Source organism: Amblyomma mixtum, chromosome 4, assembly GCF_055824585.1.
Source record: "Amblyomma mixtum isolate Tamu chromosome 4, ASM5582458v1, whole genome shotgun sequence".
Taxonomy (NCBI): domain Eukaryota; kingdom Metazoa; phylum Arthropoda; class Arachnida; order Ixodida; family Ixodidae; genus Amblyomma; species Amblyomma mixtum.
Genome location: NC_143015.1, coordinates 36,565,230 through 36,587,768, shown reverse-complemented (window position 1 = coordinate 36,587,768; position 22,539 = coordinate 36,565,230). Strand labels below are relative to the sequence as shown.

The window sequence follows — 22,539 nt, the reverse complement described above, 5'->3', positions numbered from 1 at the left end:
TGGATGGGTGCTGTACATTGTTCGATACAGTGGCACAGGAAAAACCAGGTCTGTAAGGTCCTTGTATAGCTGTATGCGTTTTACTTTTGCAAGATATTGGTAGGAAAATCGTGCGCTGAGGAAGTTGCAGGAAACCGCAACCTCCTTCAGGAATCCAAAAACACCTCCTGGTATACACTCGGTAGATACCACAAAATCCGGTAAAAGTCTGCTCAATCTGATCTGTACTACAGTACGCAAAAACGGGTCCTTCACATCTCGAAGGAAACAAAAACGGTTGACCACTTGCCTCAGGAATAAATGCGACAAGCCCAGGCCTCCTTGACTAACTCTCCGGAAGAGGTTGGTACGGCTTGTCCTCTCCCATACCGACCCCCACACAAAGATGGCCAATACACGGTGCAGCTTTTGTACATTGGCGCGTGAGCAGTGCAAAACACTTAGCACATACCACAGTTTGGTAACAAAAAACACATTGCACACAGTGCTGCGCGCAAACATAGACAAGTCCCCTCCTTTAACCTTCTCCGTTCTTTCACGCACTTCTGCAACTTGGCTCCGCCAGTAGGGCTCACTGTCGCGGTAAAACTCTAAAGGAGCACCTAGGTACCTCGCTGGTGTATCAGCCCATTGCATGATGGCGAAAGTGCCTGGTTTCGTCGCCCAAGAACCGTGCCAAAATCCAAGGCACTTGCCCCAGTTTACAGCGCTGCCGCTGGCATCACAGAAACGCTTAACAATTTCCACCGTTTTCAAGATGCTCTCATTGTCAACGCAGAAAACCGCCACATCATCCGCGTATGCCAACAGTTTCACTTCGGTTAGCTGTAATTTAAAGCCTTTTACGTAGCTGGTGTCTATTATACTAAGGCAGAAGGGTTCGATATATAAGGCAAAAAGTAATGGTGAGAGGGGGCAACCCTGTCGCACGGATCGTTGCACCTCGATCGGTGCTCCTACCGATTTGTTGATTACTAGGCGCGTTGTGCATCCCCTGTAAGCCATCGCGACACCCTCTGTGATAACTGCTCCCACGTTGACGTGTTGCAAAAGTGTAAACAAGATTTCATGTGGTACACGATCGAACGCTTTCTCCAAATCGAGCTGGAGCATTGCGACGTTCATGTTTAGTGCATCGCAGCACTCCAGCACGCATCTCGCCGTGTGAATGTTAGTGAATATTGACCGATCCCTTATACCGCAAGTCTGGTGTGGTCCAACAATCTCTTTTATAACCGTTTGAAGTCTTTTAGCCAGTACTTTCATATAGATCTTGTAGTCGACGTTCGTTAAGCTGATTGGACGATAGGACTTTACTTGCCTTAAAGCGATTGGATCCTCTGTTTTGGGGATGAGAACTGTATGCGTGGCCAGGAAAGAAGGCGGTAGGCGCTTCCGTTCATATGCGTCTTCTAAAAGGTGGGCTATTATAGGGGCTAATTCATTCTTGAAAGTCTTGTAGAATTCAGTGCCTAATCCATCTGGTCCTGGTGACTTCCCTCGTTTTAAGTCATCAATAGCCAACTCTATTTCAGCGACAGTAATCGGGCGCTCTAACACCTCTTTTGAGTTGTCATTAATCCTAGGCATTAAAGCCAAGAATTCTGTCCTGAAGCTTTCTAAGTCTACCACTCTACGCGCAAATAGACCTTTGTAAAACAGGGTGAAAGCATTTTCGATGTCGTTCTGTTCGTTCAAAATAATGCCGTCTTGTTCAACTTCGGAAATCACATTCTTGCGGGCCCATTTTCTTTCCCTTGCCAGTGCTCTTTTAGTTGGTGCCTCACCGGTTATCTCTTTATCGGCTCTGGCTCGTACAAGCGCACCGCGGTATCGGTCGATATCAAACTGTTCGAGCTTATGTTTGAGCGAACAGATGTCAGCCTTGAACGTGCCTGGAGCTGAGTTTTCTTGATTTATTAGCATTTGCAGGCTCTTTCGTAAGTTCGTCTCATACTTATCATTCTCGTACTTTATAGCGCTAGCTCGTTCCAACGCTTTCATTTTAGTTTTTTGCTTGAAAGTCTCCCATTGTTCGCAAACCACTGTGGCTGTATCATCCTTAATTTCTTCAAGCATACTTGACACTTGTTCCTTGAAAACGTCGTCATCTAAAATCTTCGCGTTAAACTTCCATAACTCCCATGTGAATTTGTTTTTATTTTCTTTCTTGTTCTTAATATCAAACCAGACAAGACAGTGGTCGCTGAATGACACAGACTGCACATGGTACTCTCGGCAAAGCGCTGTCAATTCGGCCGAAACGTACATTCTATCAAGCCGGGCGTGACTGGCTCCTTGGAAATGCGTAAAGCGAACGCAGTGGTCGTCTTCCAAGCATTCCGCTACGTCTTCGAGCCCAAATTCATCGATTAAGCTTCGAAGTTCTGCCGTGCTGGCGTCTCTGTACGGTGTATCGTTCGCTTTATCTCGCGCCGCTAAAACACAATTAAAGTCTCCCATCAGTACTAGTTTCCGATCGACATCGCAATAATTTTTGAGTCCCTCAAACATCTGTCGTCTTTCCTCGAGTACATTAGGAGCATACAAGCATATCACCCGCCATAGCACTGAACCAAAACTAAAATCGCAAAGAACCATACGTCCTGCAATATCCGACCGTACGGCCTGCACCTCAAGCCCCAAATGTTGGCGCACAAAAAGAACACAGCCTGCGGATCTCCCAACCGCATGGCTCACACACGCGTAGTAATGTGACATGAAAGGCAGCACCATACTCTCGGTCTCAACATCTCCTTCAATTTTCGTCTCTTGTACGGCAATAATATCTAAATTTTTTTCCGTTGACAACCTATATAACTGCCCTTGCCTCCTCCTCGCACATAGCCCTCGGACATTGATTGTGGCGAATCGCAAAGCTCTATCTGGCAGCGCCATTGTAGTATGGAAGGAGACCAAGAGGATGGTGCTTACCGTTGACAAGAAGCATCCTCAGCGCCAGAACAAGCGCTCGTCCAGTCCCAAAACTTACAACTACGAGGCCGCCGTCGGCGGCGGCTGCGTCGGCGGCGTCGGCGGCGGCGTCGTCGCCCTCGTCGTCGTCCTCCGGTCTGGAGGGATGTTCGGCCGAGGTCGCAACGTCGACCGACGCACGGGAGCTGCTTTTGACGGTGGCTCTCCGTTGACGGGCGGGCCAGAAGATGTGTCATCTTCCTCGACGACTTCGTGCGAGCGTTTAGTCGCCGCGGCGGCGGTGCCCTCGTTTGATGTGTCCATGTTCTGCTCCCCCTCGCTGGCGCTTCCCATCGAGGTCGCGTTTATCTTCTCGTCCTGAACCAACCTCGCTGTCGATGGGTCTTCTGTTCTCTCAGGTGTGCCATTTTCTTCGAGGTTCGGAGTGCCTTGGCGTACTGTTTCGCCCGAGGCTTGCTCAGCCGGCTCATTTCCAGCCGTAGCTTTGTCTTCCGACTCCGCCTTGGCTGCTGCTTCAGCATCAGCTTCATCCATTAGGAGCTCCGAGTTATCGTCACTCCTCGCGGGCCCTGCGACGCTGGCGTAGGTACGCACGCACTCGGTCTCGTCGTGGCCAAAGCGACGACATAGCACACAGCGCGGTACCTTGCAGTCACGCCGTATGTGGCCTGTGCTCTGGCATCGCAAGCAGAGGGGTGCCCTGCCCGGCACCACGACAAGGGCCAGCTCACCAGCAATCCTAAGCTGATGCGGTATATCTTCCGGCTTCACACCGGCCTTGAGCTTCAAAGTCACTGTCCGGGTCGTCGAGCTCTTGTCAGACACACCATTCACCCTCCAACGCTCCTTGACCACATCTGTCGCTTTCCCGTACACTAGCAAAGCCGCCCGCACGTCGTCGTCGGGGACGGTGGGCAGCAGCCAGTGCAGTTTCAACCGTAGGTCCTGGTGAGACGGGTCGATGAGAACGCAGCGATGGTTCTTCACTTGCACTTCGTTGTTGGCGAGCAGTCTTTGCACACCTGCGTCACACTTGAAGGTAACTGCCCACACGTGATTCATTTGATACGCCCCCAAGGCCGTAACCTCGGGGAGCAGATTCAAATTCGCCAGCGTATCCCTGAAGTCTTCTACTCGGTAGGGCCGTGCTCTCACGTCCGCATGCATAAAAACGGTATTCAAAACCAAACGCCCTGAAGGCAGACTAGGCAAAACAACACGATACTCATCATCCGATGCAGAAGAAAACCTGTTACCGCGGCCGGACACGGCCGCTGATACCGCTCCAACGGAGCCCATTTCACACGCGTCCGTTCGCTATCGCGGCCGGAAGTGGAATCGCACTGCCACTTTTACCTGAGTGGTCCACGCAGCCGTAGTGTGTGCATAGCAGAAACACGAATGGCATGGGTTACCTTGATTCCTGGAATAGTTCTGGCCTGCTAGCTCAGTTGATTTTCCGGCCACCGAGCGTGACGGACGTGTGTGTCATGGGCTCCGTAGGAGCGGCTTCAGCGGCCCAGCAGGGCCGCGGTAACAGGAATATTGCTTCAGACAATGAGTACCAAGTTGTTTTGCCTAGTTTGCCAACAGGGCGTTTTGTTTTGAACACCGTTTTTCTACACTGTGATGTTAGGGCCCGCCCGTATCGGGCAGAAGATTTTCGCGATGCGCTCGCCGAGTTATCGCTCCTGCCGGAAGTGATTGCCCTCGGAGCCTACCGCATGAGCCATGTGTGGGCGGTGACTTTCAAGGACGAAGATGCGGTGAAAAAGATTGTCGGCATGGGTGAGCTGCTGGTGAAAAAGTGCCGCTGTATCGTAATTGATCCTGCCAACCAGGACGTTCGCATGAAAGTGCATTGGTTGCTGCACAGCGTGCCCGACGACGACGTACGGTTTGCCTTCGAGCCGTACGGGAAGGTCACAGACGTCGGCCGAGAGCGGTGGCGGGTGCACGGCCTAGCAGATAAGGGCTCAACTACCAGACTGGTCACCTTGAAGTTGAAGCCGGGCGTAAAGTTGGACGACCTGCCGCACCAGGTGAGCGTCGCCGGAGAGTTGGCCCTCGTGGTCGTGCCAGGCAGGGCTCCGCTCTGCCTTCGGTGCCGTGGCACGGGCCACATTCGTCGCGACTGCCGCATCCCCAAGTGCAGTGCGTGCCGACGCTTCGGTCATGAGAGCAGCCAGTGCGAGCGGACGTATGCCAGCGTAACAGGACTGACAACCACCGACGACGCCTCAAACCTGCTCATGGACGAGGCGGACATGGACGATGCAGCATCGGTGGCAAGTGCAAGAACGGAGGTTGCCGAAAATACGGTGATTCCACTGCCGCAGCAGGAGCAACCCGGAACCGAAGCGGTTACTGCAGAGCAGCATCAACCGCCTTCGCAGAATTCTTCGACAGCTCCGAGCGCCGAGCTGAAAACCTCAGTTGATTATGAAGCGGCTCCCAGCACCTCAGAACCCGAGGTTATGGACATCCTTAGCGCTTCAGCCAGCCTGCTGGCGGGGAAACGACCACACGACAAGATCCTTAGCGTTGGGACGAAGGAGGACGGCGGGGGCGGAGACGAGCCACCCACCAAAGCCCCAGGTATGCGGAGGTCTACCTTGAAGCCGCGACCGAACATTCCGGTCGATTCGCGGCAGGCGGGTAAACCGCCCCCGTAAATTTAGTTTGTCTAGCTAAGGTGGGTTGGGAGGGGTTTCCGTAAACGCCATGGCCCTCATCATGAGCGGTTCGTTTTTCGTGTTCGGGCTTGGAAAGAGGTGCCAAGTTTACTTGGACTGTCCTTTTTTGTTGGTTAGAGTTTTATTTTTTTTTCCTGGCCTTCGACGCGCTTATCGCCACAGTATGATGACCACAGACCCTTGGGCTATTGTAATGGGCACCATTCTACCGTGTAGCCATGGCGGTTAATATCGAAAGAGCGCTACGGGTAGCGACGTTAAACGTACGGGGCCTTGGAGCAAGACGACGACAATGTCAGCTTAGTCGCCTTCTCTTAGATAATGACTTACATATAGTGGGAATCCAAGAGACAAAAATTGAGAGCCAGGAGCTCACCGACCGAATGGTGTCCAATTTTCGTGCTCATTTCGATGTGTGTATTTCTCACGCGATTGGTGGATCAGGTGGTTGCGCCATATTCATACGCAACAACTTTGGAATCTGCGTGCAGTCAGTATTTTCATGTGACAGTGGACGCCTCTTAATTGCTGATATCGTCTTTGGCGAATTGGAGTGTCGCGTCATCTGTGTATACGCGCCGAATATTGACATGGAACGGCGGGCATTCTTTGAAAGGCTTGAGGCGTACCTAAACTGTCAGAAAGTGATAATACTGCTAGGCGATTTTAACTGTGTTTGCAATGTTGATGACCGCGCAAAACATTCGCGTGTTCGTGACAAGAGTGCAGAATTTCTTAATACACTTGTGCACGAATATGACCTTGAAGACATTGGTAGCGTTTTCGCCAGCGGTACTCGTCCGCAGTTTACACACTTCCAGCAAGACAGCCATGCAAGGTTAGACAGATTATATGTCTCTGCCGAATTGATACCAATGTGTAGCGAGTACGAAGTGAAACCCATCGCATACAGCGATCACTGCTTGGTAACGGCCGCCTTTGGAAAGACGCAGAGGAAACGAATCTTTAGCTGGGACTTGTGGAAAATGAATGCGCAGCTGTTGGATGACGAAGCTTTTGTCGACGCTGTAACGAAAGAACTGAAAAATTTGACTGCAAGCGAGCCAGAATGTTACGCCATTCGTTGGGAAGATTTTAAGCAGAAAGTAAAAACAATGGCTATTGAAAGAAGTAGTGCAATTCGACGCAATCAGAAAGAAGCAGAGACAAAGCTTCGCCAGCAACTGCAGTTTTTTGTTAGTATGGAGAATGTCGAACCTGGTCTGTGTGTTAGAGGAATAAAGGAAGTGAAAACTGAACTTGAACGGATAGATTCGGAGAAGTACAAGGCGGCAGTAGTGAGATCAAGGTCCGAGAAGCTGTGGGCGGGAGAAATGCCAACCAAGCGGGCTCTCTCAGATGAAAAAAGATACGCATGTCAAAAAGAAATCCGCCAACTAGCTATAGGTGAAAACGTCACGTCTAACAGAAATGAAATTAAGCATGCGATTGCCGAGCACTTTAAAGAAATTCTAAGCCATCCACGGGACCTTAAAGATTGTTTCCAAAAAGAATTCCTTCCGTTGATGCCAAAGCTTGACGAAGAAGTAAGGACACAGCTAGAACAACCAATCACACCAAGTGAGATAGAATGCGCAATAAATGAGCTGGCAGTCGGGAAAGCACCTGGGCCGGATGGCTTAGGGGCCATTTTCTATAAAACCTTCCGGTCTGAGGTTGCCCAAGTTCTTTATCACGTTGTTAGCGAAGCGTATGACCAGAAAAGACTACCCTTGTCCTTCACAACCTCGCATATCGTGCTAATCCCGAAGAGTGATGATGCTCAGAAACGTTTGTTGCCAGGCTCATATCGCCCAATAACTCTTGCTAACGTCGACTATAAAATATTCACCAAAGTTCTAGCAAAGCGACTGCAAGGTGTTATTAACAAGTTGGTTGGACCACACCAGACTTGTGGCATTAAAGGCCGCACTATCGCGACGAATGTGCACGTGGCTCGAAGCGTGCTCGAGTGTTGCGATGCGCTGGGCGATCACGTCGCGATGATGCAGCTTGACCTGGCAAAAGCCTTCGACCGTGTCTCGCACAAGGCATTGCTCTGCATACTTGAACACACGAATGTGGGCAGTGTGATTACGGAAGGCGTCACGATGGCGTACAAAAAATGTACAACGCGTATTATTGTTAACGGTGAGCTCACTGATAGCTTGTGCGTGCTCTCGTCGGTGAGGCAGGGATGCCCCCTTTCACCACTGCTGTTTGCCGCTTATCTTGAGCCACTCTGTCTGGCGATGGAACATAATGCGCTCATAACAGGTTACAGACTACAGGCTGCCGAAGTCAAAATTCTGGCGTACGCGGATGACATCGCGGTGTTCTGCGCCAGCAAAGATAGCATTAGAGAGGCAACTAATGTCGTCGAGAAGTTTTGTGATGCGAGTGGAGCCCAGATAAACTGGGATAAAAGTCATGGCTTCTGGCATGGCGATTGGGTGGACACACCAGAAGCCTTTTGTCGGCTCACCTGGTCAATGGTGCCAACGCAGTACCTTGGTGTGCCTCTCGGAAATTATCGCGACCCTGAACCGTACTGGAGGGATCAAGCCTTGATGGCTAAAGAAAAGGCGAACGGGTGGCAAGGCAAGCAACTGTCGATGTTTTCTAGAGCCACTGTCTGCAACCTTTTTTTGATATCAAAAATCTGGTACGTCATGAATGTGTTGTGTGCGGCGAGGATGAGCATTCAAAAAATGCATCGGGTTTTTGCTATTTTTATTTGGGCCTCGACTTGGGAGCGGTCCAGTCGAACGAATTTGTTTTTGCCTGTAAAGAAAGGAGGTCTTGGCCTGGCTCACTTGTTTCTGCGACAAATTGTGGCACGCTTTGTTTTTTTACGAGATCAGAATGATATCTTCCTGCGCACAGTTATACAAGTAAGACTGTATAGACTTCTGCCTGGATTCGTAGTCTCGTCTGTGCAAAATATGTGCGGAAGGGTGACTGGATACCTGCATGAAGTTGTTTTATCGTATAGGCTGTTGAATGTACGTTTTTCCCAGCAGTACCTGTCAACCGTTACAAAGAAAAAACTCTACAGAGACCTTGTAGATGTCATGCTCCCTGTACCTTTGTACCGTTCTCCACATCGCGGTGGCCCAGGACAGGACGTCCTAAAAAGAGTGAAGAAAATGCCTATACTACCCTCCGCCAAATCGTTCTTTTTCAAGTTACATACAAACACCCTCCCAGTTAAGACCTGGCTTCACGATAAAGGACTCTTCATTCCCTGGAACACTGACTGCTTTTTATGCAAGAAACCCGAAACAATAGAACACGTATTTCTAGACTGCTGGGACCCGATCTTTCATTGGGATGTACTCCAAAGAACTTTAAAAAAACAGTTACCCCTGGATCCGTACGGCATACGTTTCTTGCCTGTGAATCCCTCAGAGGAAATACCTTATGACCTCATTATGGTCCTGGGCCTCCACGCGGTGTGGAAAACACGAATGTAGTTTGAACACGCGGACTTGGTTGTTCGCCCGGTTCGCGAACATTTCATTGAGAGCGTTGTGCGCTTAAGAAATGTGTACAACGCACTGCCTGATCCACCACAATGGATAACTGTACTAGATGGATTAATGTCGCTCAAAAAATTTTAAAGTCGTGTCGGCCGAAGTGTGGCCGCCATGTTTTATTTCTTGTAACCTCTTGATTTGTACGTCAAAATCGGCAATAAAGAAAAAAAAAAAAAAAAAGCCTGCTAGCTCAGTTGGTTAGAGCGTCGTGCTAATAACGTGAAGGTCATAGGTTCAATTCCTGCGTAGGCCACGTTGTATTTTTTTTCTCCTGCTCTCGACGCATTTTAACATCAATGGTGCAGGCACTGCCACTTTTATCTGAGTGGTCCACGCAGCCGAGTGTGTGCATAGCAGAAACACGAATGGTATGGGTTACCTTGACTCCTGGAATAGTTCTGGCCTGCTAGCTCAGTTGGTTAGAGCGTCGTGCTAATAACGCGAAGGTCATAGGTTCAATCCCTGCGCAGGTCACGTTGTATTTTTTTTCTCCTGCTCTCAACGTAGTTTAACGTCGATGGTGCAGGCACTGCCACTTTTACCTGAGTGGTCCACGGAGCCGTAGTGTGTGCATAGCAGAAACCCGGATGGCATGGGTTACCTTGATTCCTGGAATAGTTCTGGCCTGCTAGCTCAGTTGGTTAGAGCGTCGTGCTAATAACGCGAAGGTCATAGGTTCAATCCCTGCGCAGGCCACGTTGTATTTTTTTTCTCCTGCTCTCGACGCATTTTAACATCAATGGTGCAGGCACTGCCACTTTTACCTGAGTGGTCCACGGAGCCGTAGTGTGTGCATAGCAGAAACACGAATGGTATGGGTTACCTTGATTCCTGGAATAGTTCTGGCCTGCTAGCTCAGCATTCTACTTCCGGCCACCGAGCGTGACGGACGCAGGATCATGAGCTCCAGCGGAGCGGCGATAGCGGCCCTTTCCAGCCGCGGAAACAGGCTCGAGGACAATGAAGATAGCGACTATCAGATTATTCTGCCAACTTTGCCCACCGGACGCGTTGTTTTTAACACGCTTTTTTTGCACGGCGATGTGCGGGTTAGGCCATACAGGGTCGAGGATTTCCGCGACGCCCTTGCCAACGTTGGTGCGCTCCCCGACGTGTTTGCGTTGGGGGCGTATCAGATCAACCATGTGTGGGCTGTCACCTTAACCAGCACAGAAGCAACAAAGAAGCTGGCGGCGTTCAAGGAACTGGAAGTTAAAGGTCGCCGCTGCCTCATCATCGATCCTGAAGACCAACAAGTGAAGCTGCGACTCCACTGGATGTTGCACGGCGTGGCAGATGATGACATCCGGACGGCCTTTGCGGCTTTTGGGAACGTGACCGAAGTGACCCGGGAGAGGCGGCGAGTTCAAGGCGTCAAGGAGAAGGGGTCCACCACGAGGGCGGTGCTCCTGAAATTGAAGCCGGGCATCAAGGTAGATGACTTACCGCACCAGCTGCGAGTCGCCGGGGAATTAGCCCTTGTCGTTGTGCCTGGGCGGGCGATGCAGTGCTTACGCTGTCGAGGCACGGGACACGTCCGCCGCGAATGTAAGGTGCCCCGATGTTCGAAATGTAGGCGCTACGGACATGAGGAGGCTGACTGTGTGCTCACGTACGCTTCGGCCGCGGGACCTGGAACGAGGGAGCGGTCGGCAGAGCTCACTATGGACGTAGTCGAGGCAGAGGAGGCGGCAAAGGGAACCGGAGAAGAGCGTACGCAGGCACAGGAGACAGACTCGTCGGGAGACTCCCCTCGAGACATCAATGCTGCCAGCGGTGCGGGGAGGAGTGACGCTACACCTGACCTCCCTAGGTCAGAGGAAGAGACGTCACCTCAGCCGGCAGACGACATGGAGCAGGATAACGGTGAGGAGCACCCGGACACCAGCGGTACTCGTTCGCCAAGCGTCACAGCCCCAGCCAAGCGACCCCACACACAGACCGATCTCGAAGGTGACAAGGCAACAGTCCCCGGTGTCGACGAGCCGCCAGCAAAAACAGTCCAACCCCGACGGTCCACACTACGTCCGCGGCCAAACCTTTCTTCGGAGAGGCGTGCAGCGGACAAAGCGCCCCCGCTGCCAGTTCAGCCGCTCGCACCAGACGGAGGCGGTTCCAACGACGGCGTCTAGCCGCGCGCTAGACGAGGAAGGTAAGCACCATGCTCTCGGTCTTTTCACCCTTTATGAAAATGGCGCCTGAAACCCCTTTGAGTGTAGCCACGTTAAATGTCAGGGGACTGGCAGCCAAAAAGAAGCAGAGCCAAGTACACCGCCTGCTAAGTGACCATGATATCGACGTGCTTGCCGTACAAGAAACAAAGGTTAATGGGGAGGAAGAGACCGGGAGCATGGTGCAGCGTTTCACGGCTAGATTTTACGCCATTGTGAGCCACGCGGTAGGGACATCGGCTGGGTGTGTATTGTTTGTTAAAAAGCTGCCCGGACTGATTGTACAGGCTCACTACTCATGTCTGTCAGGACGGTGTGTTGTAGCCGATTTTGCATATTCCAATGCTGAGTGGCGCATTATTTGTGTGTATGCCCCTAACATTGTTGAGGAAAGAGCAGTGTTTTTCGAGAATGTTATGCAGCAGTTAAGTACGGAGAGGCAGGTTCTAATGCTGGGCGATTTCAACTGTGTACTGAATGCTCGGGACAAAACCAGCACACGCGGCTTCAGAGACAAGAGTACTGATGTGTTGTGCCAGTTAACAAGCGAGTGGAATATGGAAGATGTGGCTGAGTACCTGGGGGGAGCGCGCGCCGTACAGTACACGCACTTCCAAGGTGCGAGCCACGCGCGCCTTGACAGAATTTATGTGTCGCTGGATTTGATTCCCGTATGTAATGAATACCAAGTTGTGCCCATGACATTCACGGATCACTGCTTAGTGAAATGCGTATTCGGCACCAGAAAACGAAGGAATGCATTTAGCTGGGAGTTATGGAAATTTAACAACAAATTGCTCAGTGATGAAGCCTTTAGACAGGTTGTACTAAATGAACTCATTAAAGTAAGGCCGGGCACATTGTACGAAATCTGGAAGCAATGGGAGATGTGCAAAGAACAGATTAAAATAAAGGCCATTGATAGGTCCAGTTGCCTGCGGTATCAGGAGAAAATTAAAGAAACCCAGCTAAAGGCTTTGCTGGAAAAACTACATGAGCAAGAATGTAAGGCACCCGGCAAATGGATAGAAGATATTAGGAAAATAAAAGAACAGCTTGCGTTGATGGAAGAAGACAGATACCAAGGAGCGTTAGTGAGGGCAAGGGCGGAAAGCTGGAGCATGGGCGAGACGCCCTCGAAAAGAGCACTGGCATTAGAAAAGGCTCATGCAGAGAAAAATCATATTGATAAGATTGCATGGGGTGGCATGCTATCGTCAGATGACGAACATATCAGACAAGGCTTCTTCCAATATTATCAGCAGCTTTTTAACAAACAGGACGTCGACATAAACTTGTTCAAAGAAAAGTTTCTTAAGGCTATGCCACGACTAGACGAGGACACGAAGAAAAGATTAGAGATGCCAATCACAGAACTCGAGGTCGAAAGAGCAATCGATAGTTTAAATATGGGAAAGTCGCCTGGGCCAGACGGCTTAAGTGCAGCTTTCTATAAGGGGTTTAAGAACGAAATAGCGCCAATATTGACTGCGTTGTTCCAAGAAGCCTACGAAATAAACAGATTGCCGCTGTCATACGGGTTATCTCACACTATTCTAATTCCCAAGACAAATAACGAGGAAAAGCTCCAGCAGGTCACAGCTTACAGGCCAATTTCCTTGACTAATGTCGATTATAAAATTTTAATGAAAGTGCTAGCAAGGAGGCTGCAGTCAGTAATTCAGGATATTGTCGGCCCTCATCAAACGTGCGGGATAAAGGGGAGATCAATTATGACTAACATACACACGGCAAGATCGGTTCTGGAGTGTTGTGATCTGACTAATGAATGTGTGGCCATCCTCCAACTAGACCTCGAAAAAGCATTTGACTGTGTCGCCCACGAAATTTTGCTCAGTATTCTGGACCACGCGAATGTAGGTTCCGTAATTCGAGAGGGCGTGGCCATGGCGTACCGCAGCTGCACTACGAGATTAATTATAAACAAGAGTCTGGGGGCCCCCATTCGGGTGCAACGTTCGGTACGCCAGGGCTGCCCCCTCAGTCCACTTTTGTTTGCCATTTACATAGAGACACTATGTTTGAACATTATTAAGAACGAGGCTGTTCAAGGTTTTAGGTTGCAGGCAGCTGAAGTCAAGTTGCTTGCGTACGCGGATGACCTAGCGGTGTTTGCTGTGAATCAGCAGAGCATACGGGAGGCTGTTGTGTCAGTTGACAGTTTCAGGAAGGCAACCGGAAGTAAAGTGAACTGGGCAAAGTGCCAGGGACTTTGGCATGGGGGTTGGCCATCAACCCCAGATCTTTTTGCAAATGTGACCTGGGTAACTATCCCCCCAAAATACCTAGGAGTGCCACTAAATTGCTACCGGGACAGTGATGCATATTGGAAAGAACAAGCGAACGAACTACGGGAAAAATCAGATAGATGGAGGGGGGCACATTTATCAATCTTTGCGAGAGCGACGGTGTGTAACTTGTTCTTTTTAAGCAAACTGTGGTACGTCATGCAAGTGTTGCACTGTTCCCGGGCAAATGTACAGAAGATACATCGCATTTTAGCTGTTTTTGTTTGGTCCTCGACCTGGGAACGGTGCAGACGGACGAATTTGTTTAGACGTGTGAAAGATGGTGGCCTTGGGCTAGGACATCTGTTTCTGCGCCAGCTTGTAAACAGGTTTTTCTTTTTTCGAGATGTGCGTGACCCTTTTTTGAGAACTATGTGTCAACTGAGGTTGACCCGTGTTTTGCCTGATTTTGTTGTGGGAACAAATTATTTTTCCGGAAGAACTTTAGGTTACTTCAGAGAAGTTGCTGATAGCGTTAAATTTCTTGTTGTGCGTTTTTCGAGAGAATATTTAAGTGACGTGAAGCGGAAAAAGCTATACGCAGATCTGTGTGATGTTGTTTTTCCAGTGCCCATGTACAGAGCTTTGTACGATGGAGGCCACGGAGGGGATGTTCTGAAAAGAGTAAAAAGAATGCAAGTACAGCCAGGAACCAAAACTTTCTTCTTCAAGTTGCATACCGAGACACTATCAGTTAAAGGGTTTTTGGAGGGAAGAGGTTTATTCCTACCGTGGGGTTCGCATTGCCTAATATGCAAGTGCCCCGAAACAATAGACCATGTGTTTCTTCACTGTTGGGAGGGTGTGTTTTTTTGGGACGTTTTGCAACGAACACTTAAAAGAGAACTGCCGCTTCATCCCCACGGTATCAGATATTTGGCAATTGAAAACCTGGACGGGTTCCCGTTTGATCAGGTAATGCTCTGGGGCCTCCATAGTATATGGCGCTCCAGAATGGCGGGGTATTACTGCGACTCTGACGCTAGACCAGCCCGCATGTATTTTCGGGAAAACGTACGTAGATTTGTGGAAGTGATGAAACTGCAAGCATGTGTACCCGATTGGCTACCCAGGATGGAAAATTTGACTCTGTTGAGAGAATTTTAAACTTGACATGGCCAGCCAGGAAGATCTGGCAGGTTGCTGGTTTTCAAAGTTTGGTGTCTGTATTTTTGTGTTGTTTTCTTGAAGGCAATAAAGAAAAAAAAAAAAAAGGCCTGCTAGCTCAGTTGGTTAGAGCGTCGTGCTAATAACGCGAAGGTCATAGGTTCAATCCCTGCGCAGGCCACGTTGTATTTTTTTTCTCCTGCTCTCAACGTAGTTTAACGTCGATGGTGCAGGCACTGCCACTTTTACCTGAGTGGTCCACGGAGCCGTAGTGTGTGCATAGCAGAAACCCGGATGGCATGGGTTACCTTGATTCCTGGAATAGTTCTGGCCTGCTAGCTCAGTTGGTTAGAGCGTCGTGCTAATAACGCGAAGGTCATAGGTTCAATCCCTGCGCAGGCCACGTTGTATTTTTTTTCTCCTGCTCTCAACGTAGTTTAACGTCGATGGTGCAGGCACTGCCACTTTTACCTGAGTGGTCCACGGAGCCGTAGTGTGTGCATAGCAGAAACCCGGATGGCATGGGTTACCTTGATTCCTGGAATAGTTCTGGCCTGCTAGCTCAGTTGGTTAGAGCGTCGTGCTAATAACGCGAAGGTCATAGGTTCAATCCCTGCGCAGGCCACGTTGTATTTTTTTTCTCCTGCTCTCGACGCATTTTAACATCAATGGTGCAGGCACTGCCACTTTTACCTGAGTGGTCCACGCAGCCGAGTGTGTGCATAGCAGAAACACGAATGGTATGGGTTACCTTGACTCCTGGAATAGTTCTGGCCTGCTAGCTCAGTTGGTTAGAGCGTCGTGCTAATAACGCGAAGGTCATAGGTTCAATCCCTGCGCAGGTCACGTTGTATTTTTTTTCTCCTGCTCTCAACGTAGTTTAACGTCGATGGTGCAGGCACTGCCACTTTTACCTGAGTGGTCCACGGAGCCGTAGTGTGTGCATAGCAGAAACCCGGATGGCATGGGTTACCTTGATTCCTGGAATAGTTCTGGCCTGCTAGCTCAGTTGGTTAGAGCGTCGTGCTAATAACGCGAAGGTCATAGGTTCAATCCCTGCGCAGGCCACGTTGTATTTTTTTTCTCCTGCTCTCAACGCAGTTTAACGTCGATGGTGCAGGCACTGCCACTTTTACCTGAGTGGTCCACGGAGCCGTAGTGTGTGCATAGCAGAAACCCGGATGGCATGGGTTACCTTGATTCCTGGAATAGTTCTGGCCTGCTAGCTCAGTTGGTTAGAGCGTCGTGCTAATAACGCGAAGGTCGTAGGTTCAATCCCTGCGCAGGCCACGTTGTATTTTTTTTCTCCTGCTCTCAACGCAGTTTAACGTCGATGGTGCAGGCACTGCCACTTTTACCTGAGTGGTCCACGGAGCCGTAGTGTGTGCATAGCAGAAACCCGGATGGCATGGGTTACCTTGATTCCTGGAATAGTTCTGGCCTGCTAGCTCAGTTGGTTAGAGCGTCGTGCTAATAACGCGAAGGTCATAGGTTCAATCCCTGCGCAGGCCACGTTGTATTTTTTTTCTCCTGCTCTCAACGCAGTTTAACGTCGATGGTGCAGGCACTGCCACTTTTACCTGAGTGGTCCACGGAGCCGTAGTGTGTGCATAGCAGAAACCCGGATGGCATGGGTTACCTTGATTCCTGGAATAGTTCTGGCCTGCTAGCTCAGTTGGTTAGAGCGTCGTGCTAATAACGCGAAGGTCGTAGGTTCAATCCCTGCGCAGGCCACGTTGTATTTTTTTTCTCCTGCTCTCAACGCAGTTTAACGTCGATGGTGCAGGCACTGCCACTTTTACCTGAGTGGTCCACGCAGCCGTAGTGTGTGCATTAGTGCACTGCACGGGCCCGGCCCGGCCCGCGGGCCGGGCCGGGCCGGGACATGATTTGTTTTGCCGGGCCTGGGCCGGGCCCGGGCCTGAAGTTGCGGGCCCGGGCCGGGCTCGGGCTTAAACCTGCGGACCCGAGCCGGGCTTCGGTCCGTATAGAAACGGCTGGTGTCCGACTATTTATTCACTATTGCAGAGTGAAGTACACAATTGCGGCATTGGAGCAGCGGCACAGGTGAGCTATGGGTTATAGTACGCGCTGAGAAAAGAACTAAGCTTTATTGATTGACTTATTTATTTCCTTGTTTCCGCACCGCGGTGGCTTAGTGGATAAGATGTTGATTACTGAGCCGGGGAACCAGGATTTGCTCCTAGCCTCGGCGGCCGCATTTCTATTTAGGAGGCAAGCATGACAGCCATGTACTTTGTATTATCATTGCTATTTGAAGAAACCTATTTGGTCGAAATGATCCGGAGCTCTCTGCTTCGCTGTCTCTCACAGCCTGACTCCCCTTGGGCCCTTAAGCCCCAAAAACATCGCTTTCATTTTATAGCTATATTTTTCTCGTGTGAGAAAATTCACAAACTAAAGCGCGTTTGGTTTTCTTTTTGATCAGCTGACCGGAACGTCTCGTAAATGAAATAGTCACAAAAGCTCGCGAGAGTTTGTAAATCTCATCTGATAACCACATCTATCCCTCCTTGCTTCTTCAGCCTGGTTGACATGAAAAGTGTTTTGCCCTGTAAGTTATCACGTGGTTCGCGCGTTATTTTCTGCTCCACCAACGAGAGTAAAATTTAACCGGTCTTAATCGCCCATTGATCGTTCGTCATCCCAAAACATACCTATACACTATTAGAATTGCATTCGGGAAGGACATATTAGTTTAGGACGCTTATAGTCTTCAAAACACACACCGTGAAATACTCAAGCGTTTTAGCTTTTCGTTTCTGCTGAAAAGCGACTAGTTCGGCTAAGAGTTAAACCTGTGAGATCGCGTTCACTAAAAAAATGTCACCCCACTGCTGGCTAGGCAGCTTTAATGTTTATACTTCGCGGGCGGCAAAATATAACTGATTAAAATCATAGGGGAATGCAAAGTAGTCTATTACGCGCGTATGCAGCCCTTTTTATTTGGTTCTCGGAACTTCCGAGTTTACCTTTGCGCACGTACACGAGATCAGTGTCCAGAAGAGGGCCTGGCGAGCACTACTCTTAATCACTTCCTTCTGGGTCAAAAAGAACCAAGTTTCTGCAAGCCAAACTCAGAACCTTTGTCGGCCAGTTTCTTATCGGTCTAGTACCAGTCTACTTGCTCAGAGTGAGCAGTATACCTCAAGCGGTACTGTGAAGCGCGCCGGGCCGGGCCCGGGCTGGGCTTCACTCCGGGATTCACGGGCCGGGCCGGGCTCACTAGAGCGATAATTTAGCGGGCCTGGGCCGGGCCCGGGCTTGAAGCCGCGGGCCTGGGCCGGGCTCGGGCTTCAGGTCGCGGGCCCGGGCCGGGCTCGGGCCTCAAATTCAGGCCCGTGCAGTGCTCTAGTGTGCATAGCAGAAACACGAATGGCATGGGTTACCTTGATTCCTGGAATAGTTCTGGCCTGCTAGCTCTGTCATTCTACTTCCGGCCACCGGCGTGTACGGACGAGGAATCATGAGCTCCGACGGAGCGGCGATAGCGGCCCAGGCTGGCCGCGGTAAGAGGCTTGAAGCAAACGATGATAAGGAATATCAGATCATTGTGCCGAACCTGCCCACCGGACGTGTTGTTTTGAACACTGTTTTTTTGCACGGAGACGTATGTGTGCGACCTTTTAGGGTTGAAGATTTCCGGGACGCCTTGGCGAAGACTGGTACGCTCCCAGACGTGGTGGCTCTGGGGGCGTATCAAATAAACCACGTGTGAGCCGTGACTTTGAGCAACGTCGAAGCATCCGAGCGGCTGCTTGCCGTCAAAGATCTTCTGGTGAAAGGGCGCCGGTGCATCATCATCGACCCTGAGGATCAACAGGTGAAGCTCCGGCTTCATTGGATGTTTGCATGGAGTTGCCGATGAAGACATCCGAACTGCGTTGGCGGCTTTCGGTCAGGTGACCGAAGTTACCCGTGAGAGGTGGCGCGTCCAAGGCGTTCACGAAAAGGGTTCAACTACGAGGACCGTGCTCCTAAAGTTGAAGCCTGGGATGAAGATAGAGGACCTGCCCCACCAGATAAGAGTTGCAGGAGAGCTGGCGCTCGTGGTTGCGCCTGGTCGGCCAATGCAGTGCCTGCGCTGCCACGGGACCGGTCATGTACGCCGGGAATGTAAGATTCCGCGCTGCTCGATATGTAAGCGGTTCGGCCACGTTGGGTCTGAATGCGTACGAACCTACGCGGTGGCTACAGGAACTTCAGCGAGGGAGGCCTCGGCGGAGCACCAAATGGATGTCGCTGAGACTTAAGAAGCAGCAAGTGGCGTTGGTGAAGCGGGAAAGCCAGCTGTAACTACGGGCAAGCAAGTGCTTCCGGGGGGTGGGAACGAGGCACCCTGTCTGTCAGGTAAGGGAGCCACAACACCTGGCAACGAAGATTCGGGGGAAGGCATGGAGAGCGAGGCTGAGCGCTTTCCAAACGCTGAGGTAACGGAGTCAACGAGTGAGCTGGAACCTCTTGAGAAGAGTGGCGGCCGAGCGACCAGCGTGCCCGGACCGGCGAAGCGAGCCCACGACGAGAGCGGCAGCGAAAAGGAAAAGGCGGAGGCAGCTAGCATCGAGGAGCCGCCAGCGAAAGCGCCACTAGGGAGGAGACCGACTTTCAAACCCAAACCGAATGTCCCGACGGACAAGAGAGCCGTCGAAAAACCGCCCCCAACGCAAGGTCCGCCAGTCCAAGGGCATTGCTCTGGCACCAACGAAGACGTCTAGCTTTATGCTAGACGTGAAAGGTAAGCACCATGCTCTCGGCCTTTTTTCTCTGTAACAAAATGGCTTCTGCACAGTCGCTAAAAATTGCCACATTTAACGTACGGGGTTTAGCCACGAAAAGGAAGCAGAACAAAGTGTTGCGCCTCTTAAATGACTACGACATCGATATTCTAGGTGTTCAAGAGACGAAGGTCGAGGGCGAGAGAAAGACCGAGAGCATGGTGCAGCGTTTCACATCCCGGTTTTATGCAGTTGTGAGTCACGCGGTTGGCACTTCGGGAGGGTGTGTCTTGTTCGTCAGAAAGCTGCCAGGTCTTGTTTTACAAGCGCACGCGTCTTTTCTGTCGGGTAGGGGAGTGGTCCTCGATTTTAGTCTCTGGTCTACCCAATGGCGTGTTGTATGTGTATATGCATATACTTTTCTCGATGAAAGGGCAGCTCTGTTTGATTTAGTGCAGCAGTACGTAAACACGGACAAGCAACTTGTCTTTATGGGTGACTTCAATTGCGTTTTGAGCTCCGCTGATAAAACTAGCCCGCGTGCTTTTAGAGATAAGAGCACAGAAATTTTGTCTCGCACGATTGACGAGTTTAGCGGTCTAGTCACGCCCGCCTTGACAGGATTTACATATCTGCAGAACTGGTACCAAAGTGCCAATGTTATGAAGTTCCGCCCGCAACATATTCGGATCACTGCGTGGTTCAGTGTACGATTGGAACCAGAAAGAGAGGCGGTTGTTTTCAGTGGGGCCTTTGGAAGATGAACAATAAACTTTTAGAGGATGAACAGTTTAGTAGACTCGTAGAAGTGGAAATTAATAACGTTGCTCTGGATACCGAGCAAGAACTGGGTCAAGAATGGGAACTTTGCAAACAACAAATTAAGATAAAAGCTATTGAACAATCCAGCTGTATACGGTATAAAGAAATACAAAATGAAATGATTTTAAAGACACTCCTTGAGAAATTGCTAGCTCTGGAGTGTAATGCGCCGGGTTTGTACATGGACGATGTCAGAAAAATAAAACAAAAGCTTCAGCTGATTGACGAAGACCGTTATCGCGGGGCACTTGTGAGCGCGAGAGCGGAGAAACTGGCCATGGGCGAGACGCCAACAAAAAGATCTTTTGGAATTGAAAAGGCGAACGCAAGACGTAATCACGTGGGAGAGATTGAATGGGCGGGCGGCACAGAAACAGATAACGAAGGAATCGCGAAAGCTTTCTTTGAACACTACCAACAGCTCTTTTCTTGCCACAGTGTCAAGTTGGATCGATTTAAAGAATCCTTTCTTGAGGCGATGCCAAAAATTGACGACGAGCTAAAAGCCTACCTTGAGCGGCCAATAAGTGAACAAGAAGTGCAGCAGGCAATTAATAACTTAAATCCTGGAAAATCACCCGGGCCCGATGGCCTGAGTGCAGCTTTCTACAAAGCATTCAAGGAACAGTTATCACCATTGTTGTGTGCCTTATTTAATGAGGCCTATGAACTGAAGTCGTTGCCAGCATCGTTCGGGCCGTCGCATACTGTGCTTATCCCAAAAACTGACCAACCATATAAGCTGAAGTAGGTGTCGTCATACAGGCCCATTGCTCTGACGAACGTTGATAATAAGATTTATATGAAGGTGCTTGCTGGCAGGCTACAAACAGGTATAGCCGAAATAGTTGGCCCCCACCAAACGTGTGGGATCAAAGGACGATCTTTGTTTCAGAACATCCATAAAGCAAGATGTGTGCTCGAATGCTGTGATGCTACACGCGAACGTGTTGCATTACTGCAGTTGGACTTGGAAAAGGCTTTCGATTGCGTGTCACATAACATTCTGTTTAGTATCTTAGACTACATTAATGTTGGTACAGTTATTCGAGAGGGAGTGGCTTTGGCGTACCGTAACTGTACTACGAGATTAATTGTCAATAAGTCATTGGGGGCCCCCATCAACGTACTACGTTCGGTGCGCCAAGGTTGCCCCCTCAGCCCTCTTTTGTTCTGTATTTATATTGAAGCTTTGTGTTTAAGCATTCTACAAAACAGAGGCATTGATGGTTTCCGACTGCAGTCTACTGAAATTAAACTACTTGCCTACGCAGATGATGTCGCGGTATTTTGTGTAAATGAGGAAAGTATAGAGACGACAGTCGATACTGTGAAGCATTTTAGTGAAGTCACAGGAAGCCAAGTTAACTGGGGTAAGTTTCTGGGGTTTTGGCATGGAGAATGGCCGTCAACCCTCGAGACATTTGCTAATATGTCATGGGCTACAACGCCTGTCAAATACCTGAGTGCCTTTAGAGTTTTATAAGGATACCGAGCCATACTGGACACAGCAGATCCAAGAAACCCGCGAGAAAGTGGAGAAATGGAAAAACGCCCTCTTGTCAATATTTGCAAGATCAACAGTTTGTAGCCTTTTTTTAAGAAGCAAGTTATGGTATGTGATGCAAGTGTTGCATTGTTCTCGTGTTAATGTGCAAAAACTGCACCGAATTTTTGCCGTGTTCATTTGGGCCTCCACTTGGGAGAGGTGCAGGAGGACAAATTTGTTTAGGCAGGAGAAGTATGGCGGGCTTCGGTTAGGCCATTTATTTTTACGCCAGATCGGGAACCGGTTTATTTTTTTTAGGGATGTAATAGACCCACTCCTGCGAGCTTTTTGCCAACAAAGGCTAGGTTGAGCGTTGCCTGATGTTGTGGTTCACACCGGATGGTATGCCTGGCCGTATTTTTGGATTCTTTAGAGAGATTGTTCTAAGTGTGAAATTCCTTAGCGTACGTTTTTCGATGAAGTATTTAAGTAAAGTTGACAAGAAAACATTATACAAGAATCTTTGTGATGTAGTGTTCCCGGTGCCCTTGTACAGGGCCTTATACTCTGGAGGCAAAGGCAGTAATATGTTGAAACGTGTAAAGAAAATGAAAGTGTCAGCTGGAGCAAAAACATTTTTCTTCATGTTACACACCGGAATATTGACGGTAAAATCCTTTCTGGAGAAAAAGGGCTTGTTCCTTCCGTGGGGCGCCCACTGTCTCATTTGTAAACA

General features: G+C 49.8%; 2 protein-coding genes and 10 non-coding genes across 12 annotated transcripts; 11 read left to right on the top strand and 1 right to left on the bottom strand.

The window, feature by feature from the left end:
- Positions 1–2,994: 2,994 nt before the first annotated feature.
- Positions 2,995–4,252, bottom strand: LOC149346158 (uncharacterized). The gene has a single exon (XM_089586003.1). It carries the CDS (start codon positions 4,231–4,233, stop codon positions 2,995–2,997), a length of 1,239 nt encoding a protein of 412 aa, XP_089442129.1. The 5' UTR covers positions 4,234–4,252.
- Positions 4,253–4,404: 152 nt separating this feature from the next.
- LOC149346157 (uncharacterized) lies at positions 4,405–6,081 on the top strand. Its single transcript, XM_089585355.1, has one exon. The coding sequence runs from the start codon at positions 4,425–4,427 to the stop codon at positions 5,607–5,609; it is 1,185 nt and encodes a 394-aa protein (XP_089441481.1). The 5' UTR covers positions 4,405–4,424; the 3' UTR covers positions 5,610–6,081.
- A 3,488-nt stretch (positions 6,082–9,569) lies between these two features.
- TRNAI-AAU (transfer RNA isoleucine (anticodon AAU)) lies at positions 9,570–9,643 on the top strand. Its single transcript has one exon. It is a non-coding gene; the product is annotated as a tRNA-Ile (tRNA).
- Positions 9,644–9,791: 148 nt separating this feature from the next.
- Positions 9,792–9,865, top strand: TRNAI-AAU (transfer RNA isoleucine (anticodon AAU)). Its single transcript has one exon. It is a non-coding gene; the product is annotated as a tRNA-Ile (tRNA).
- Positions 9,866–14,863: 4,998 nt separating this feature from the next.
- TRNAI-AAU (transfer RNA isoleucine (anticodon AAU)) lies at positions 14,864–14,937 on the top strand. The gene has a single exon. It is a non-coding gene; the product is annotated as a tRNA-Ile (tRNA).
- Positions 14,938–15,085: 148 nt separating this feature from the next.
- TRNAI-AAU (transfer RNA isoleucine (anticodon AAU)) lies at positions 15,086–15,159 on the top strand. The gene has a single exon. It is a non-coding gene; the product is annotated as a tRNA-Ile (tRNA).
- A 148-nt stretch (positions 15,160–15,307) lies between these two features.
- TRNAI-AAU (transfer RNA isoleucine (anticodon AAU)) lies at positions 15,308–15,381 on the top strand. The gene has a single exon. It is a non-coding gene; the product is annotated as a tRNA-Ile (tRNA).
- A 147-nt stretch (positions 15,382–15,528) lies between these two features.
- TRNAI-AAU (transfer RNA isoleucine (anticodon AAU)) lies at positions 15,529–15,602 on the top strand. The gene has a single exon. It is a non-coding gene; the product is annotated as a tRNA-Ile (tRNA).
- A 148-nt stretch (positions 15,603–15,750) lies between these two features.
- TRNAI-AAU (transfer RNA isoleucine (anticodon AAU)) lies at positions 15,751–15,824 on the top strand. The gene has a single exon. It is a non-coding gene; the product is annotated as a tRNA-Ile (tRNA).
- Positions 15,825–15,972: 148 nt separating this feature from the next.
- Positions 15,973–16,046, top strand: TRNAI-AAU (transfer RNA isoleucine (anticodon AAU)). Its single transcript has one exon. It is a non-coding gene; the product is annotated as a tRNA-Ile (tRNA).
- Positions 16,047–16,194: 148 nt separating this feature from the next.
- On the top strand, positions 16,195–16,268 carry TRNAI-AAU (transfer RNA isoleucine (anticodon AAU)). The gene has a single exon. It is a non-coding gene; the product is annotated as a tRNA-Ile (tRNA).
- Positions 16,269–16,416: 148 nt separating this feature from the next.
- Positions 16,417–16,490, top strand: TRNAI-AAU (transfer RNA isoleucine (anticodon AAU)). The gene has a single exon. It is a non-coding gene; the product is annotated as a tRNA-Ile (tRNA).
- The last annotated feature ends 6,049 nt before the right edge of the window (positions 16,491–22,539 follow it).

Excerpts from the sequence above, each read along its gene's own strand:
- LOC149346158 (XM_089586003.1), bottom strand. The coding sequence starts at position 4,233 with ATGGGCTCCGTTGGAGCGGTATCAGCGGCCGTGTCCGGCCGCGGTAAC.
- LOC149346157 (XM_089585355.1), top strand. The coding sequence starts at position 4,425 with ATGGGCTCCGTAGGAGCGGCTTCAGCGGCCCAGCAGGGCCGCGGTAAC.